Source organism: Panthera onca, chromosome B3, assembly GCF_046562875.1.
Source record: "Panthera onca isolate mPanOnc1 chromosome B3, mPanOnc1 haplotype 2, whole genome shotgun sequence".
Classification (NCBI taxonomy): domain Eukaryota; kingdom Metazoa; phylum Chordata; class Mammalia; order Carnivora; family Felidae; genus Panthera; species Panthera onca.
Genome location: NC_138344.1, coordinates 41,241,692 through 41,260,305, shown reverse-complemented (window position 1 = coordinate 41,260,305; position 18,614 = coordinate 41,241,692). Strand labels below are relative to the sequence as shown.

The 18,614-nt window shown below is 50.4% G+C and overlaps 3 protein-coding genes and 1 long non-coding RNA gene across 19 annotated transcripts in view; 2 read left to right on the top strand and 2 right to left on the bottom strand.

The window, feature by feature from the left end:
- Positions 1-4,102, top strand: part of USP3 (ubiquitin specific peptidase 3) — a 106,179-nt gene extending 102,077 nt beyond the window's left edge. For all 6 annotated transcript variants that reach the window (XM_078448718.2, XM_078448717.2, XM_078448720.2 and 3 more), the window contains one exon: positions 364-4,102. In XM_078448718.2, coding sequence (XP_078304844.1) covers positions 364-529 — 166 coding nt within the window. In that variant the 3' untranslated portion in view covers positions 530-4,102. The remainder of the gene's footprint in view (positions 1-363) is intronic.
- The window catches only part of LOC145715559 (uncharacterized), a 43,164-nt gene extending 26,175 nt beyond the window's left edge, over positions 1-16,989 (bottom strand). Inside the window, exon 1 of the long non-coding RNA XR_014137800.1 lies at positions 11,577-16,989. This is a non-coding gene — a long non-coding RNA (uncharacterized LOC145715559). The remainder of the gene's footprint in view (positions 1-11,576) is intronic.
- On the top strand, positions 6,925-10,673 carry FBXL22 (F-box and leucine rich repeat protein 22). Its single transcript, XM_060618350.2, has 2 exons — positions 6,925-7,259; positions 10,337-10,673. The coding sequence occupies exons 1-2, from the start codon at positions 6,925-6,927 to the stop codon at positions 10,671-10,673; spliced, it is 672 nt and encodes a 223-aa protein (XP_060474333.1).
- A 107-nt stretch (positions 16,990-17,096) lies between the features above and the next one.
- Positions 17,097-18,614, bottom strand: part of HERC1 (HECT and RLD domain containing E3 ubiquitin protein ligase family member 1) — a 186,741-nt gene continuing 185,223 nt past the window's right edge. For all 11 annotated transcript variants that reach the window (XM_081795857.1, XM_081795865.1, XM_081795861.1 and 8 more), the window contains exon 78: positions 17,097-17,742. In XM_081795857.1, the coding sequence (XP_081651983.1) occupies positions 17,557-17,742 (186 nt within the window). In that variant the 3' untranslated portion in view covers positions 17,097-17,556. The remainder of the gene's footprint in view (positions 17,743-18,614) is intronic.

Below are 18,614 nucleotides of genomic sequence, written 5' to 3'. Positions count from 1 at the left end.
CCATGTGTCCATAAGCCTTGACCCATGCTTATTAGGTTGAGCTCCTTGGCCCCTTTGGTATTTCCATTAACCCAGTGCTATGTGAACACTGCTTTTAGGTGATGTAGAACATCCTCAGTTCCTGCTCATTCAATGGCCCTCTTCCCTGTATTTCCAATGCCTGCACATTCATTGTTACTTCCTTGAGTTTTGAGGAACATAAACACATGAGTTTAGTCCGCCATCTTAAACCACAAGTCCCTAGGCCTTATTCTTTATTACAGTATTTATAATTTATTGCATATCTAACAGATTATATGATTGCGCAGATTCTTCTGTTATTTCTGTAGTCCTTTTCTTTCATTTTTTTACGTTTCCTTATAGGGTCGGTTCTGGACATTACACAGCATATGCAACTCATGAAGGTCGCTGGTTCCATTTCAATGACAGTACTGTAACGCTGACTGATGAAGACACCGTTGTGAAGGCAAAGGCCTACATCCTTTTTTATGTGGAACGCCAGGCCAAAGCTGGATCAGATAAACTTTAATACCTCCTTTAAATCATTATTTGTCAACTATACCGGACAAACATTTCCAGTTTTCCGTAAATACTTGATCCGAGATTTAATTTCATTATGCACTTTTCAATTTCCTATTTTTGGTTTAGTTTTGTCAATGGTAGTGACATATTAAACATGGGCACCAACTAATTTTTTTTTTTAGTTCTACCAGAAAACCTCAGCAGATACTTTGATTTGCTGCTTTAGTTGTAATAATTGTTTTTATATGTAGTTTCAAGAACTTAGTTCTATTTGACTTTTTTTATATTAATGTTTTCAATTCTCACTTTGAGGCACATTTACATCAATGCTTTGTTACTGTCACATGCTGAAAGCAAGATATGTTCCTGATTGCGAAGAGCAGAACTGCCTGCTGCCTTTCACAGCTGTAATGGGAGATCAGGTGGACTCGAAATCCAGGATCATGTGCGCACATCATTTGTGGCCCACAAGATTTCAGTGACTGTCAGTAATCGTTCTTTTCGATTGTAAGAGGTAACTGGGAGAGCATCATTTAGTAGACCAGGTGATTGCCGCTCTTGGTATCTCTCAAGGCTGCTGCTTATCAGCACTGATTAAATAAATTTGTTGGATCACTTGTACCTGTACTGCAAATTCAAGAATTAGTCCTTTGAAGTTTTATTTTGTTTCGGGGTTATTTTTTGCTTGCATGTGTTTTCATGGAGAGAAGAGTACAGAAAAGTCCAGATAAGACCAGATACATTTAGTGTTTAAAAATGTCTGTGACTCAGCTACACGGTATAGATACTGTCAGGTGAGGAGACCACAGCTTGTTTGCCTTTAGAACCAGCATCTAGTTCCCCCACTGTCTGTGGTGCTGGATGGAAGGAACTACCTGTCCACTTTTGCCTTATTTCTTGCTTGGCCATCTCAAGTTGAGATGCTGACCTCCAGAGCTGATTTGACCATCACCTCCACTTCCCAGAAGGAAATTTGAGTCTTTGCTACTTTGGGTTTTAACAACTCCCACTGGCCTATCCTGATAGCAGAGCAAGCTGAAAATATTCTCACTGTGAACAGAGTTTCTATTCTTGAGTTTGGCAGTCTTGGTTTTAAAACTGTGTTCAAGAAACATAGGTACAGGCTCCATTAAGATTTAACTCAAATTGAAATTTGGAACCAGAATTCCATCTAAGAAAGGTAATTGTGATTTCTGCAAGTGTTCCAGGTTAGTTTGTTGATTTGGGGGTGGGGTGGGGGGCAGTGGCAGCACTGATGAAGGAATCAGAGAAAGGGACTCCCAGAGAGGGTTGCACCTTAGGACTAGGCACTGTTTTCAGGTTCATCTCTCATTCCAGCCTTTATTTTCTTCTCAAGTGTCTACAAGTTACAAGGGGCAGAATGTATTTCATATTAAGCCAACCTACCAGACTTTTTGGTAATCTTGTTTTTTTCTATTAAAAGAAAAAACTGTCAAGTTTTAAGTGCATGAATGTAAAATAAAGTCTAACAGCTGTCCTCAGGGTGGATATTTGAAGTTGCAAGAGAAGATGTGGCTCCATTTCAGTATTAGCTAGGTATATCTCCTGTTCTCTCAGAGCAAAAATCAGCTGCTCAACACTTTAACATGGCCAGGAGAAAACTGCAATTGTGTCTAAACTTGTACTATCCACTATGGTGGTCACCAGTTATATGTGGTTAAAGTTTAATTAAAATTAAATTTAGGGGCGCCTGGGTGGCTCAGAAGGTTAAATGTTCAACTTTGGCTCAGGTCATGATCTCTTGGTTCCTGAGTTCGAGCCCCACATTAGATTCTGTGCTGACAGCTCAGAGCCTGGAGCCTGCTTTGGATTCTGTATCTCCTCTCTCTCTGCCCCTCCCATTCCCCCCCCCCCCCTCAAAAATAAACATATATTTTTTTCAATTAAATTTCAAACTCAGTTCTTCGGTCACACAAACCACATTCCAAGTGCTCAGCAGCCACATGTGGCATAGGACTGCTGAGGTCTAGGGCAGTTCTCTTAGATAGCAGTGGTCTAAATTTTCACTCCAGAGAAAAAAGCTTTGCCTTTATGTTTAGGTCTGACACCTTAGAAGATAATTAAGAGGGCAACATATATTTTAAATAGTTTACACTTCTAAATTACATTAGGTTGAACCATAGGAAATTTGTGGTATTTGCCTTTTTGATCTACAAAAGTGAAAGTTTCACATAATTTGACCTAATATATTAATATATTAACACCACATGTAATTGAACTTGGAATGTGCATCTTCTTTGATTTTTGTTCAGTGTCTCCTATGAATTCAGGCTCTTTTACTGAGACGGTATATAGCTGTGACTTCTAACATTTGCACTTAGATTATTCCCTCTTAATGGGCAGCTGCTATGACTTCAACAATAAAGCCTTGGGCAGTGTTGATGTTGGTGGAGAGAAACTGTCTTTTCGTACCAAAAGGAACTTAGTGACAGCCAGACTGCTTTGCTGGGGGAAAGTGGTCCTTAGACAGGTAACATCATTGGCTTAAGAGATGGGCACATCTCCTCTTTGAATTTTTGGAGTATTTTTAGTGTTTGATTTTACTTAAGCAGAATGTTTGGTGTTATGAAGGAAGGCTGTTTGGAAAAGTGATTGGATCCATTTGAACTGTGCATTTGAACACCAGTGATGTAAATGTGCCTATTCGTATTTACAAAATTTAACTGTGTAGCCTTATCACACCTATTTTAAAAGCTGATCTTTGTGTGCTCTTCAGGGCTTTCCCCTTGTGCCATGTCGTCTGTGTGTGTGTGGCTTCTCGCGCAGAGAGCTTATGCTGAGGCGGTGCCTCATGCTGTCACACCTCTCCCCTGGAACAAGAAAACTTCCTCAGAAGTCCTCCCACACAGGTGGGTGATAGAAACCGTTTGTGGCAACACAAATCTCTCTCCATGGTGGAGAAACCTTTGCTTATCCACTGTATTCTACTCAGTGTCTAGTGATGACAAATGTAATAGAATTAAACCAGTGAAGTGTACAGGCCCTGGTCAAGTGCTAAATGTGTATCTCACCTGGGGAACCTACTCAGCAGCTTGGTTCTGCAGTTGGGGACATCTTTATTTCTTAACAGCCAAACCTCTTTCATGGGTTTAGTGTACATAAGTCTATTTAGATACGCTTCTCCCACTTCAGCCCCCAGCATCCCCTCAACTCCCTCATGGACCCTGTGGCTCAAGTGGCCTCTTCACTCCGGCCCTGAAAAGGCTCGTGAGCAGTCTGTTTCTGCGGCCAGGGCACCGGTCCCAGGGGACTGGGGTGTAGCCCACAGGAACGGGCTGCGGTGCAGGAAGAGGCAGCCACGGGGTGGGTCGTGCTGGAGGCCAAGGTCTCTGCATCGCCTCGCGGGTCTGAGCATGATGGACTCCAGAGCACCCTGCCCTCCGCCGGTGCTGGTTGTGTCTGATGTGACCGTTTGCCGCGAAAGCCTCGTTTGTGTGATGCGAGAGGATTAACTGTGCAAGTGACTAATTTCATTTATGTTGTAATCACATCCCTTTTCTGCTTCACCAACCTGAACTGTTTTATGGATGAACGTATCATTAAATTTCTGGTCTCTTTCCTCTTGGCTATTATTTCTGAGCTCCTTTCATGGGAGCCAAGGAAGTAATGGTGCACTTGCTCCAGCCATGGGCCTTGTCAGTCAGTCAGCAATTTGCTTCTCAACCCTATCTGGGGCCGCCAGAGTACAGAGGCCGGGATGGAGTGACTTGCAGGGACAGGTAGTGGCGGGAAGGGACACCCTGGCACCCGCAGTCAGGTGCTGGAGGAGCAGCCCGTGTGCACCAGAGCCAAGTGAGATCACCCTGCCTCTCCTGGCACAGCTCGTCTTATCAAGTGCTGTCTGCTTGCCTCCTTCAGAGCTAGACGCCACCCTGAGGAACTGGCTTTTGGGCTCTGAGCAAAGGATGTTTCTTGGTCACCTTTTAAATAAAGTAAGACAGGCAAATAAAGTGCCACTGTTAAGAAATAAACATTCTGGTTTTCAGTAAGCTCCTATATACACACACACACACACACACACACACACACACCACCCCTCTGCCCCCATGGTCCCTGGAGAATGAAAACACAAGAACCATCCCCCTCTCCCCTGTCCACATCCCTCCTTTTTCCCTCTTACTTATTGGCCTGCTCCTGTCAGTCTTCCACCTTTGGAGACAGAGGTGCCGGAAGCGCACATGGTTTTGCCTCCAGCTCCCATAGGCAGCTGTGCTGGTCAGAGGCTTACAGGCCAACTGGGAGCAGCAGTTGTCAACAGCACCCTGGCAGTCCAGACCCTCCCTGCAGGCGCGCCTGCCTCCTTGGGCCCACCCCCTGCTCCGGGATATTCCTCCCCTCCCCCAGGCTCTGAACATTGGCCGTGCCAGCCTGGAACTGTTCCAGCAGGGCCCCAGGACTCTGTGGACGCCACAACAGACCACAAGGACTTGCCAGTGGCCAACCTTTTAAGAAGTTCAAAGAACCACCTATTTCTAAGAGGTCAGCCCTCTGAAAAGTACTGGTTTGGAAAGGAACTGGGAGGGAAAGTGGAGATCGTAAGGCTTTCTATTAAAACCCAGCCGAGCATACCTTTAGACTGGCTAAGTGCAACCAGAGCCAGAGGGGCCGTGGCTGTCAGCTGTACTTGTGAACCATTAAAATGGTTAGTCTGGAATATTAGCTGTGACTAGTGGCCCTTTCCTTGAGAAATGCTTCTTTTAGCTGTCTCTTGGTCTATGTTTTTAAGAAAAGTCACCCCTTCCACTTCGCCTTGGCAGTGCTGGGGTAACCAAGCACACGGGACCGCTAAGTCTGGTGTCTCAGAGGTTTCTTTAGCCGAATTATGGTTTGTTTTGTTTGGGGTTTATTTCCCAGAGAGAGTGGTGGGCTCCAGGGGGGGGCAGAGAGAAGGGGACAGAGGATCCGAAGTGGGCTCTGTGCCAACAGCAGCGAGCCCAGTGCAGGGCTCGAACCCATAAACTGCGAGATCATGACCTGAGCCGAAGTCAGACAGTCAACCGACTGAGCCACCCAGGCGCCCCTGCATCATGCTTATTTCAAAGGCAAAGCTGCACCAGGAATGACTAAGCCTTAGTCTGCATTCATCTGCATTATAGCCACACAACTGGACACCTAGTATCCCCTTATGTCCAATTCCAATCAAATGGGAGAATGAACAAAGCTAACTTACTTAGATGGTGTTCCCTGGAGCAGAGAAAAATATGGTCCATGCCTCATGAGGCAGCATGCGGCCTTTGGCCTCTTCCCCCAAACAAACTAACAGAGGGGCATATAATGCCGGTAATTCACAATAGCAGAATACATACGGTAGGATCCGGGATGGTAGAATCCGGGATGGGAGTGGGAGTGGAGTATTAGAAAATAGATCCACGTACTGAGAAACCTAAATTACGTCAGGAAAGGAGAACTTAAGGGATGATGCCTCCAGGCAGCCTGCCTAGGCTCAGGGGCCCGGTTATGAAGGCATTCACAAAGAGGATGGTGTGTGGCTGGCTTAAAGGGCAAGCTTAGGCTAAAATACTTAGAATTGTTTCAGGCAGTTTTGTGCTAAGAGCTACCTCATCCATCCTGACATTTTGGGAAATACAGACGAGATACAGCAGGGCTCTTAGCCGGAAAAATAGTAAGATGTAAAGCCAAGTAAACTGAAGCTTAAAAGGTTCCACAAATACACACAGAAGACCCTTGACAGCTAAGCTACTTGAGGGGAAGCTTTGCGAAACAACTCAAGGTAAAAACAGCCAGCTGGGAGGCCAAGGCAGTCCAGTCGCCTGGTGGAGGGTAGCAGGATTTGAAGGTGGTCCAGCCTGGCCTGCAAAACTCACAGGAAAGGGGGCATTACCCATGGCTTCACCTTCCCCCTCTGCACACAGAACTGTCACCCTTAGCTCTCTAGACAACAGGCTGCTTCCTACTAAGTGAAACAGAAGACTCCTATTGATACACTAGAAAATGAAAACATACAATTTATAATTAGGGTCTCTCCCAGTGAGCGGAGACTGCAGGCCTAGACAGGTGGTCTGGCCGTCCACCCTCCAATGAAAGTGCCTTGGGAAGAGCCAAGAGAGCTCTCTGCTAAGCACCACTGTCAGCTAAAAGGGAAAGAAATCCCTTTTAAGGAAGCTATTTAACTTCAATAGCCTGCTTTTCTGCCAGGATTTTCAATTCCTCTGAACATAAGCCGAACCACAGACTGCTACACGTATGTCTGGATCTTGGCTTTCCCCCCCGCCCCGTTCTCAGAGCTTCAGCACCAGTTGTTAGCCAAAAATAAACACCATTCCTCAACCATATATGTCCACCAGCCCAGAGCGGGGGAGGAGGAGCAGGAGGTAGGGCAGGTCCCCGGGCTCCGGCCACACACTGTGGCTGCTGCACGCCATGCATCTCACCCAGCTCAACCGGGAGTGCCTGCTGCACCTCTTCTCCTTCCTGGACAAGGACAGCAGGAAGAACCTTGCCAGGACCTGCCCCCAGCTCCAGGACGTGTTTGAGGACCCCACACTCTGGCCCCTGCTGCACTTTCACTCCCTCGTAGAACTCAAGAAGGACAACTTCCTGCTGAGCCCAGCCCTCAGGAGCCTCTCCATCTGCTGGTACTCTAGTCGCGTGCAGGTGTGCAGTATTGAGGACTGGCTCAAGAGCGCCTTCCAGAGGACCATCTGCAGCCGGCATGAGAGTCTGGTCAATGATTTCCTCTTCCAGGTGTGCGACAGGTAGGCCACCTCCTGAGCAGAGCTGGCTTTGGTGGGGTGTGGATTCTAGAGCTCTAGACTTCTGGGGGACAGGGAAGAACAAACCACAAGACCAAGATAGCTCCATTTTGGGGACAATCTAACTAGGCCCAAGGCAGACTGTCCCGGCCAGTCCACAGCACAGTCCCCAGAGGATGATGAGTACAGTCGTGGGGATTCTCCTCCTCTTAGCCTCACAGGTCCTGGAGCTGCTTCTGCCACAAGGAGGAAGCATTCGGGCAGCTGTCTGCCCTGGCAGCCATTAAGACCTCAGGGGCTCTGGCTGGGCCTCTATTTTCAAGGTCAGGCCCTGGGAAAGGTTCTTAAGACTCAGCTATTAGCTTCCGCCTCCACTCTTCCCCTAGCAAACAAACTCCAAGGTTTGTGACATGCAACTAAGGAAGGAGAGCAAGGGTGCTCTGGGTTAGTCCAACCAAGCCAGACTGCGGGGGGAGGAGGGGTGGTGGTATTGAAGAATGGTTTCCTCATTAGAAATTTACTAATCTCACTGTACCCCTAGGGAAGGGTGTTTTGGCCTATTTTTACAAATGAGCAAATCAAAGCTCTGAGAGATCATGTGATTTGCCCATAGCCTAGGATTACTGGATTTTAGGGAAAAAAAAAATGCAAGACATCCAGTTAAATTTGAATTTTAGACGAAATTAATTTGTTTAAATGTTTATTCATTTTTTGAGAGAGCAAGTTAGCGAGCATGAATGGGGGAGGGGCAGAGAGAGAAGGAGACACAGAATCCGAAGCAGGATCCAGGCTCTGAGCTGTGAGCACAGAGCCCGAGGTGGGGCTGGAACTCAGGAACCACGAGATCATGACCTGAGCCAGTCGGAAGCTCAGCTGACTGAGCCACCCAGGCTGCCCCTAATTTTCTGATGTAAGTATGTCCCAGATACATCCTGTACTCATCCTTCAAGCCTACCATGGGTAGAGGCTGAGCCACAGGCAACCCTCCATGGTCTCACCCTCCTGCCTAAGGTAGCCCACACAAGCAGACTTCTGCTGCCAGCCTGTCTCTCAGCCTGTATTTACCAGTCCTGTCCTGACTTTGAGGAAGAGCACTCTTGGTTGGTAACACACTAGGCTCCGCCAGTTTGCTGCCACCCAGGTTTAAAAGCTGCTGTTTACTGGCAGCATGACAGGAATGAAGGCAAACAGTGTGGTGGCCCCGCCCTGCCTTTTTTTTAAGGCAGCAGGAAGAAAAGCCCATCTTGGCTAGGCCCTGCCAGGATGAGGCCATCTCGATGGGTTTAACAAGGCCCGGAAATCAGACTGGAGTGACATATACGGGAGGGTCACGCCTACTCTCAAGTTGTTCCATTCTTGCTGTAAGAGAGCTGGCAAGGTATGGATGAGGCCCCTCATGGCACCATGTGGGTGCAGCAAGGGGCCCCAGTGACACAAAAAGAACAAAGAGCTTGGTGGTCAGGGTTCTGTGCGGAGTCTCCCAGCTCTGCTCCTGTCCAACCATGGGAGCCCAGCCCAAACATTTACACTCTTTCAACCTACTTTCTTGATCTTTAAAATGGGATAAGTCACCTTTCTCACAGGCTAAGAGGATGAAATGACACAATAGCACTGGCACACAGTGGATACTAATATCCACCAAATCTGGTTCTTTAGCAATTGGCTCTTGGCAGGGAGAGACGGGAGAACAGGGAAGGATGGCAGGGAAGGAGTCTGCTTTCTCTGTTTTGTTCCTACAAGCAAGATTATTCTAAAGGTTCTTACAACAAAAGGGACCACTCACCATCTTTGTGGCTTAAACACCTAATCATCATAACCACCCTGAAGGTAATAATTTCTCCCACTTGACAGATAAGGAGGACTAGCACAGCTCAGGCATTTGTCCTTGGTCAGAGCGCAAATAAGTTACAGGCAAGTTACCTGAGCCCTCATTCACACAACAGGGTGTAGACAGAGGATTGGATATGAAGACTAAAGAAGCCATGTGAACTTGGAGAGGTGAAATAGGCTCAGTGCCTGAAATGAGGCGGTGCCCAGTCTGCTACAGTCAGGGGGTTAAGGGAGAAGCTTATCGGGAAAGGGAAAGCCCCAGTCTAGACGCCAGCAACTTCTGGCTACAGGGAGCCAAGGCCCCTGCCCACAAGACCGGTCCTTCTTGACTGCAAAGCTGTCTGGTTCTGTGTGCTCCCAGAAAAAGTGAGTTACAATTGCCTACAAAAGGCCCTAAGGCTCTTTACACTCCCCATCTCAATCTTCACTACAACCCCACCGGTAGGCATTATTCCCTCCCTGCTGTGCCTGCCCCACTTCCCCCAAGAAACTAAAGCTCAGTGAGTGGTTTAGCAAATAAGCCAAATCTAACTTCTGCTCAAGATTCTTCTCAGCAGCAGGTGCTGGTTAGGTTGGGGCAGAGGAGCCTCCAAACTGTGTAGAAGTGGCCCTGACTATACCCACTTCACTCTGGTTCCTGACCTTTTCTAGGCTGGCATCCCAGTGGGCATGCAATAACTGTCTCAGTTAACTGAGCTGAAACCCGGGCTCTAGAACCCAGAGACAGGCATACTGGGAGAAATGTCCCGACCCCAGATTCACGGGTTGAACGTGCCCGTCTCTAAGCCACCCTACAGGAAACCCTTGTTCCCACCCGACCATCCTCCCAGGAGCATCAAGGCCTAAGTTTGAAGCCAGACTCGATTGGTCACCCAGCATCTCTTCTCTCACCCCAAAGCAAACGAGTCCGGAGAGAACCCAAGAACATCCAGAGTTGTCCACCTACAGCAGGACCAGGGGCGGCTCACGAGGCTGAAAGCCACACAGAGTAAAGTTTGGTGGAATGGAGAGGCAGAAAGTAGGGGAAATGGGACAGAAGCCTTGGTTTTGATCCTGGCCGCGGCATCGCAGGCCAAGTTCCTTAAACTTGCTGAGTCCCTTTCCCTGTTTCCGTGCCCACAATATGCAGAGAGTCCCAGGGTTGTTAGGGGGCAACCTGGCCTGGGAGCTCCAGGACCGGGCGGGGCCCAGGGCAGACGCAAATCGCGACCCCGCGGGCCCCTCCCGGGGTCACTACGATCTCTCCGCAGGTGCCCCAACCTCGAGTCCGTCACGCTTTCAGGATGCGGCCATGTCACCGACGACTGCCTCGTGCGCCTACTGCGCTGCTGCCAGCACTTGCGTGCGCTGCGCCTGGAGAACTGCGCGCGCGTCACCAACCGCACGCTTGCTGCTGTGGCGACGCACGGGCGCGCGCTGCAGACCCTGCACGTGGACTTTTGCCGCAACGTGAGCGCGGCCGGCCTGCGCCGCCTGAGCGCCGCGTGCCCGCGCCTGGCGCTGCGAGCCGAGCACAGCGCGACGATGATCCCCGACCAGCTCCCCAGGGCGCCCGGCACTGCCCTTCGTAAGCTACTGCCGCGCTAGGCAGACGGCGCCGAGGCACGACACGCGGCCAAGGGCCGCCGGGCGGAAGGAGCAACCTGGTTTCCAACCACAGCCCCTCCACCTCCCAGAGCGTTGTCACACCTCTGAAGCTCAGTTTCCCTGTCTGCAAAATTGGGACACTAATGCCTACCTCACATTAATGACGGTTTTACGCACAGGAGTGCAAGATTAACCGGATGCTGGGAAAACACTCGGATAGTTCTCACTAAACACCAGCACATTTCCCGACGCCCTTCTGCCCCCAGGTCCTCAACCACACACTGCCTGCAGCAGCGGGACAGGCCTGCACCACGCCTGGACTGCAATCCCCGGCGGGGGCCGAAATACCCGCACGGGGAGGCGTGGCCACCGGGAGCTCTCCGGCATCGCGCAAGCGCCCTGGGAACGGGGGTGGGGCGACCTCCGCAGCCGGCCTCTCGTCCAGCACTACGTCTGCGGCTCCGGCTTCCCAGGAGCGTGGCCTCCGTGCAGCGCGAGCGGGCGGGACAAGCGGGGGACCCGGGACTCACAGTCGGAGAGAGCCACCGAACCCGCCACCGCGGCCCTGTCGCCCGCACCTTTGCTCGGTGGCCGGGAGAGCCCGCTTGCCTTTCCCCAGCAGAGACCGCACACATAATTCTAGAAAATGCGCTGGTAGATGTGATTCTTTCATAAATAGCATATCCTTATTTTCTATGGTTATCTTATCACAAAGGCAGAAGAAATCGTTTGAAAAACCCTAAGTAAAGATTTGAAAACAAGAGCAGCAGCCCCCCTTAAGTCTCTTGATAATGAAACCAATTAGAAGCTGATACAAAGTTAGATTTTTACATGCTGGACTTGCTCAACATGGGCACACGCCTTGACTTAACAATTTCAGGGCTTTAGTCACTGATGTCTCACCTTTAGCCACAAAGTATAGGCTCTCGTCCAGGCAGCAGCCTCCGGGTCCCAGGTACACGGTGAAAACTTGGGTTAAGAGCGGAAGGCAGGGAGCCATGGGCCGGCAGGCAGGCGACGCTCACGCTCTGGCTCCGCCCACCACCAGCGGTTACCTAGGGCCTTTAGGCACTTGAGGCCAGGTGTTTCTTTTCTGGGAAAGAGGATCTCCATCCCTACTCACGGTTGCCCAATATTGGGGAACCAGCGAGGAAATTCCATTCTCACGGAGCTTACCTTCTAGTAGAAGGGACAGTAATTGGTATATAAAAAGACAATAAAGCTACGGTGGCGGAAGGTGGGGAGGAAGCACCAGGGAAGGGGATATCTGGCAACTGCTGGCGAAGGTTTGGGGAGAGGGAAGCTACTTAAAAGGGGTTGATCAATATAAGCCTGAGTGGCAGCATCTGAAACAAGAAGTGAGGGAGGGGGCCAAGCAGCATCTGGCAGGAAAATATTCCAGGTGGAGGGAATAGCCGGTGCAAGGCTCCAGACCAAGGGCAGAGCCCGTGAGTTAGGGGAGGCCTGGTGATTAGCGTGGCCGGAGCAGAGTGAGTGAGGAGTAAAGGTGAGCAGAAAAGGAGATCAGAGAAATAGGGATGTGGGCGGCCTTTGGGGCCTCAGAGGTTATTGTGAGCACGAAATGAGAGCTGGAGGTCCCCCACCCAACCTACCCGCAGGAGCCAGGGCCCCAAGCAGAGATGATATACATGTAGGTGACTCCCAGGAGCTGAAATTTCTCCAGGCAGAACCTGTGGGCAGGCAAGCAGCAACCCAGCCCATCCCAACCCCTCCAGGGACTGCCAAAAAGGCCTCAGCTTCCCCCAGGCCCCCTTGTCTCGCCAGCGCTTAGCCCAGAAACAGGTGGGTAATTGCACTGAGGCCACGCCTGGCATAGTTCCTTCACACCCTTGTGTAGGGAGAGCCCGCTGCCTCAGGCCGCCAGCTACTCTGGAATGGGAGGGCCCCACTCCTCCGGGTGGGTAATTTTCCAGTTTACCCACCATAGCTCCGGACTCTAGAAGGAGGCCTTGCTGGCCTTTCCCCCACTCCTGCAAACAATGTTTAAAGAAAGCTCAGGCTTCCATGGGGTTAAATGTTTGTTTAAAATAGCACCACTTAAGCCCTGGGCTTTGCTTTTATTATCTCTGATAAGCCTGAATTCTCAGCAGGTTCTGTTTGCCCTGAGTTGGGGGGTTTAGTCTGGGGAACAACAGAATCCTAGTTTCTGGCTCTCCTCTGACTGAGAGCAGTCAGCCTTCTCCAGACCTCACCTTTTTTTTTTTTTTTTAAAGTTTATTTATTTTGAGAGAGAGAGAGAGAGAGAGCTTGCATGAGCGAGGGAGGGGCGGGGGGGTGGGTGGAGGGGAGAGACAATCCCAAGCAGGCTCTGAGATGTTGGCACAGAGTCCTACTCGGGCTCGATCTCATGAACTGTGAGACCATGACCTGAGCCGAAATCAAGAGTTGGACGCTTAACTGACTGAGCCAGGCGGGTGCCCCTGGCCCTCAGCTTTTTAATCTGTGGATTGGGATTGCTAGAGAATCTTGCTTGCAGGGCTCTTCTAAGGATTAAGACATTATGTGTGTAAAGCGGAAGTCACTGCAAGTTCAGCTGGAATAGGGTAACCTGAGGCCCCCTTTCCCTCTCCCTATGGAAGCTCTTTTACAAATGAGGGTTAAATCCCCTGGCTAAGCTTCTGGTGCCCAGTAATCCCCCACATACTGAGGCTGTAGTGACCACAGAACTGAAGCCGTGCTGACAGCTGCATCCAACACGGTTTCTCCAGCTTGAATCGGGCCCCGCCCCCTCCCTGGGGCGTGAGGGCCACCTGAGGTACAGCCAGAAGGCAGGCACTGATGAGATGGCTCTCCGATCTGCCTTCTAACAGGTGCTGTTCACATCAGTGGGCACTGAGCAAAAAGCCCTTGACAGAACAGTCAGTCCCCTGCTTGATCAGTAACAATGTTCCAGGTCTTCTCTCAGATCTGCATAGAACAAGGGACATCACATGCCTAATTAATCCACGGACTCAATCATCTGGGGTTGCGGGGAGTGTTGAGTGATCTGCAGCTCTGCCATCCATCACTTCTGACAAGTTATGACCTCTCTGAGCCTGTTTATCTCTACAATAGGACCAGTACCCTCTCTGTGACGCTCTGATGAGATCAGGTCTAAATGTGCAGTTGCCTGGAGGGCTGGGGTAGGGAGAGGCGTCCTCACATCCACATCTGTGGGGGCCTGGAAAAGCCAAGTGCCTGGCAGAACCCACAAGGCCTGGGCACCAGGAAGATGCAAGCAGGGTCTATATGGGGGTGATCCAGGAACACTGGATGGAGGACATCACTTGATTTGAGCCACGCTGGAAGACTGACCCCCGCTCCCACGGGGTCTGTGTTCCATCAGCAGGTACAGTTCAGCAAGGGTGCAGCCAGAAAGCCCAAGGCATCCCCACAGATGCCAGGGGAGACGGGAGCCTGTGTTCCAAAGCCACTTGAAAATGGCTCGGAGGTTACGAGTGTCCTCACGGCTTCCATTAGAGCAGACTACAAACTCTCCAGCTCCTGAATGCACTCTTCACTCAGTTTTGGCCAAGGCAGCCAATGGCTACACAGAGGAAAAGCTAGGGGGAGGGCACACAGCCTTGGCACGGGCACCCAGGCAGGAGAGTGCTCCCCGGTGGAAGGCTGATGCCAGTCACCACACAGTGCCAGCTGGTCTGCACGGGAACCTCAGTACTAGCAGAGACTGGAGCCGCACGCTCTTAGGTCAGGGGCTCCAGGATGCTCCTTGGCAGGTGGAGGCTCCTGGGGTGGGGGAGGTGCCATGAGGTTTGTGTTACAGGGACACACGGGCCCATTTCTGCACAGGTGGGATGACTGGCGGGAACTAAGCTCTCTGGGTTCTACCATCATTGGTGGGCGTGCTCACAGGAAGCCAGGGCTCCCAGCTCTAGCCTGTACACACTTGTGATCCGGCACTTTCCCTCTCCAGACCTCAGGTTATGGTCTGTAAAAGGAGAGGTCACCTGACCCCTTAGCTCTAGGATTCCTCCAGCTGTAGGATACAATGCCCAAGACTTGTTTTTTCTGCTAAAAACCAAGTTCAACACATCTGACTGGCAGGGCTGGGCAAGGGCCACAGAGCTGGGAGGCCCAGAACAAAGCTGCACTTTGAAAGGCCTCTGGGGAAATCTTAAATTTTAAAACTTTTTTTTTTTTTTTAATGTTGTTTATTCTTGAGAGGGAGACAGAGTGTGAGCAAGGGAGGGGCAGAGACAGCGAGAGACACAGAATCCGAAGCAGGCTCCAGGCTCCGAGCTGTCAGCGCAGAGCCCGGCATGGGGCTCGAACCCACAAACCGTGAGATCATGACCTGAGCCTAAGTCGGTTGCTTAAACGACTGAGCCACCTAGGCACCCCAAGGGGAAATCTTAAATTTTAAAAGCTGGGGGTCCAAATTCTCTGGAGACTATGTCAGGGTCAAAAAAACTGCAAGTATTTAACTGAATGAATCCAGCAAATAAAAAACTGCCCAAGCCTCTACAGAGGCTGAAAGTGAACTAGGGGATAAACACCTGTGCTGGGCCCACTTCAGCCCCTCAGACCAGGGACTTCAACCTTCCTCTCTCAGGGCTTCTAAAAATCAGCAAATTACAAAAGAAAAAAAAAAAGGTTTCCAGCAAAGAAATGGCATCTGTTATAAAATCAAGGTGTCTATGCAGATTTTCCTTGCAGGGTCAGACCTCCTGAAAAGCCGTCCAGGAAGCCTGACAGGTGGCGCCTGGAACCATGAGCATCAGCCTGCTGAGGGCACCTTTGCCCTACAATCAAGAATCAAATGTGGCAGCAAAGGACAGAGCCTTTCAAAGGTTGAGGCATTATTTTTATTTAAAATAAACCCTGAGGGGCGCCTAGGTGGCTCAGTCGGTTAAGTGTCCAACTTCAGCTCAGGTCATGATCTCACAGTCTGTGAGTTCGAGCCCCACGTCAGGCTCTGTGCTGACGGCTCAGAGCCTGGGGCCTGCTTCAGATTCTGTGTCTCCCTCTCTGCCCTTCCCCTGCTCATGCTCTATCTCTCTCTGTCTCAAAAATAACATTTAAAAAAAATTAAAATAAAATAAAATAAAATAAAATAAAATAAAATAAAATAAAATAAAACCCCGAGACTGCAGATGTAGCCTTCAGCTGGGCACACTCCCAGCCCAGCTCAGAAAGAGGGAAGAGCCACTTGTTACCAGGAACCAGCCCAGGAGGCTCTCAGAGACCCATCTTCTGGCATTGCCCAGGACCTCAGGAGCACACAGAGGCCTCTCTCCTCTCACTTCCCTCCTGGCCCAGAGGCCTGGGCAGTGCGTTTCCACCCCAGGCTGAGTGCTTTAGGCCCAGAGCCCTTCACCACTTCTGTTCCTGCCGACTGAGCTCTGACATCAAGTATTAAAGGTTCGTCTTTGCCCAGAACCCCTGTGGCTTCCCAGAAGCTGTAGTTTCTCCCTCTGAGACCCAATTCCAATTGAAGGCTTCTCTTCGACAAAACTAACATGTGATCGTGACACGTATTATTAGGCACAGTCACTGGGAAATATCTATATAACACAAAACCGTATCTTTGTTCCAATTTCTCTTTGAAAACACTTATTTTCTACCTTCCTTGTGGAAAACAAGTGCCTGCAAAGCTCTCCATCTGGCACCTCATTTGACTGAACTGTCCTCGGTCCATGAAGTACTGCAGCAACGAACTGGCTGTAGATGAAGACAAACCACCCGAAGGCCTTGCCCTCTTCCTGTTCCCACTCCCCGCAGCCAGAACCTTCATAGCTGCTCTTGAGATGGCCCCCTCTCCCAGAACCACCCGCTCATTCTGACATGCCCAGGAGTGTAACCCCTTCCCCAGCCCATGCACAACTTCCCACCATCCACCATTCAAGGATACGAAAGCCACTCACTGGTTCTCATATTATTCGCACATTCACCCGCTCATTCTCGTGGTCACTCATTCGTGCGTGCGGAGTGCCTACTAGCAATGGCGGTCCGTCTGCACGACCATAAACCACCCGGCTCTCTAAGCCCCCACGTACTCCTCACAGGCAAGGTTAAATCGTGTTACTCTCGTTAGCTTCCTCCTTGCTTAGGAGAGCCACTCCCCACTGGGGCTATTCCGGAAAGGCTCTTGTTAGCATGTTACACTCAAACCAGCATCAGAGGAGGAGGAAGGGGGTTGCTGAGAGGACAGGCCAACGGGCTGACCCAAGGGCCCCGGGTGATGGGTGAGGGGACGAAGTAAGGCAGCCAGGATGATAGAATAAATGAAAGTAGGGGCTGCCCACTCCCAGGGGCTGCTCTGTCATCTCCAAGCCAAGCTCACTCAGTGTGAAGGAGTGTTTCTGACGGGTCAAAACGCCGTCACAGTGAGACTAGCCCCAGAGCTTGTCCTTTCTCAGTCAGAGGCTCCACTGGAGGTAACAAAAGCAGCCCACGCTCTGGTTCCTGCATCGGCTTTATTTCTCTGCATAAGGAACCCTGCACAGGCAATTCAAATTAAAACAAAATAAATATATGAATATTCATGTAAAACTGTCCTTTCTAATGAACAATTATACACAATGTACAATTTCATGTTCACTGGGTGGGTTTACAAAAATGTACCATTCCCAACTAAAAATGCACCAAAATGGTTCCATGCAAACTTATCAAAAGTGACCAAAAATGTGGAGGGAAAAACCTGACTGAGAGCACTTTGTCTTTTTTTTTTTTTTTTTTGTACAATCACAGAAAAATAAAAACATCTAATTTCTTTGTTACATTTAGAGTAACTAAATGTGGCCACTGTTTGTAATGTCGGTTTATGTTCCTAAAACATCTATGTAGTTACCATAAAAGTGTATCCACATGAAACTGGAAGTGAGCATCACTGAGAAAAGGGGCTGGTGGCCCCCCCGCGCGGTCAGTAGTCGGTGTCGGAGCCCTCGGCGTTGTCCACGTTCCGCGAGAGCATGTAGTTGTCCATGTCGATGGAGCGGCAGTTGTTGATGGCATAGCGCAGGCGCTCGGCCATGACCAGCTGGCTGGAGTAGGGGGGCAGCCGCAGCTGGAAGAAGCAGGTCTGTGAGGTAGGCAGACTGTCATAAGGCTGTGGAGAGAGAGACCCGGAGCCGTGACTGCAGCATCGGGGTGTCACGGGGTACCTGTGACTGCTGCCCCCCCAAAATCAGGAAAGCACTTCTCCCGGCCTTTAAGATGGGCTCCACAGACAGGACTGCAGGGCCGACTAGAGGGGAAGGACAGACTGTGCTGTGTTGGAAGGAAGGCGGGCTCTGGTGTCCCACGGCCACCAAAGTTTTTGGTGAAGAGGGTTCCTTCCTGTCCTCACTCCCCCAGTGGCCCCGTGTGGAAGGTGAGAGCAAGCCCTGACCGGCAGGATCATGTGAGAGAACACACTTCTCACGGTGCCTGCCACGGAGTGTCGGTGCAGCAGAGCTCGTTCCCTATTGCCTGAGGCACCTGAAGCGGCTGCAGGGATCCCCTGCCAGCCGATGAAATGGAAGGAACTGGGAGGGAGTCACCGCCCTCCTCCACGCCCACCCCACCCCCGCCCATCCCTCCCAGTGTGCATTCTGTGTCCCTCGTCTGCGATGGCTGCCAGCACACAGCTCGCACGAGGAGGGAGCAGTGAATTAAATCCCAGTCCATCCATCTAACTGACAGTGACACAGACATTTAAGATGATCATTACGATGACCAGCAGCAAAGCCGAAAAGTGCCTGGGGCAGACTGCGCTAAATACAGCACACAGAACCACATATGCTGGAGGCTGACTGGGAGGCGCGCCACATACGCGAAAGGTGGAAAAGGCCGCTACTGGGGAGGCGACAAACGCTCTCTGGCCCTCCCTGCAAACACAACTGGCTGCCCAACTGTCTGTACTGATGGTAATGATTCTACTTTTTTATAACATTAAAAAAAAAGTTTTTAAAAAAGCATTTGGCCTCTCTTTCTCGCTCA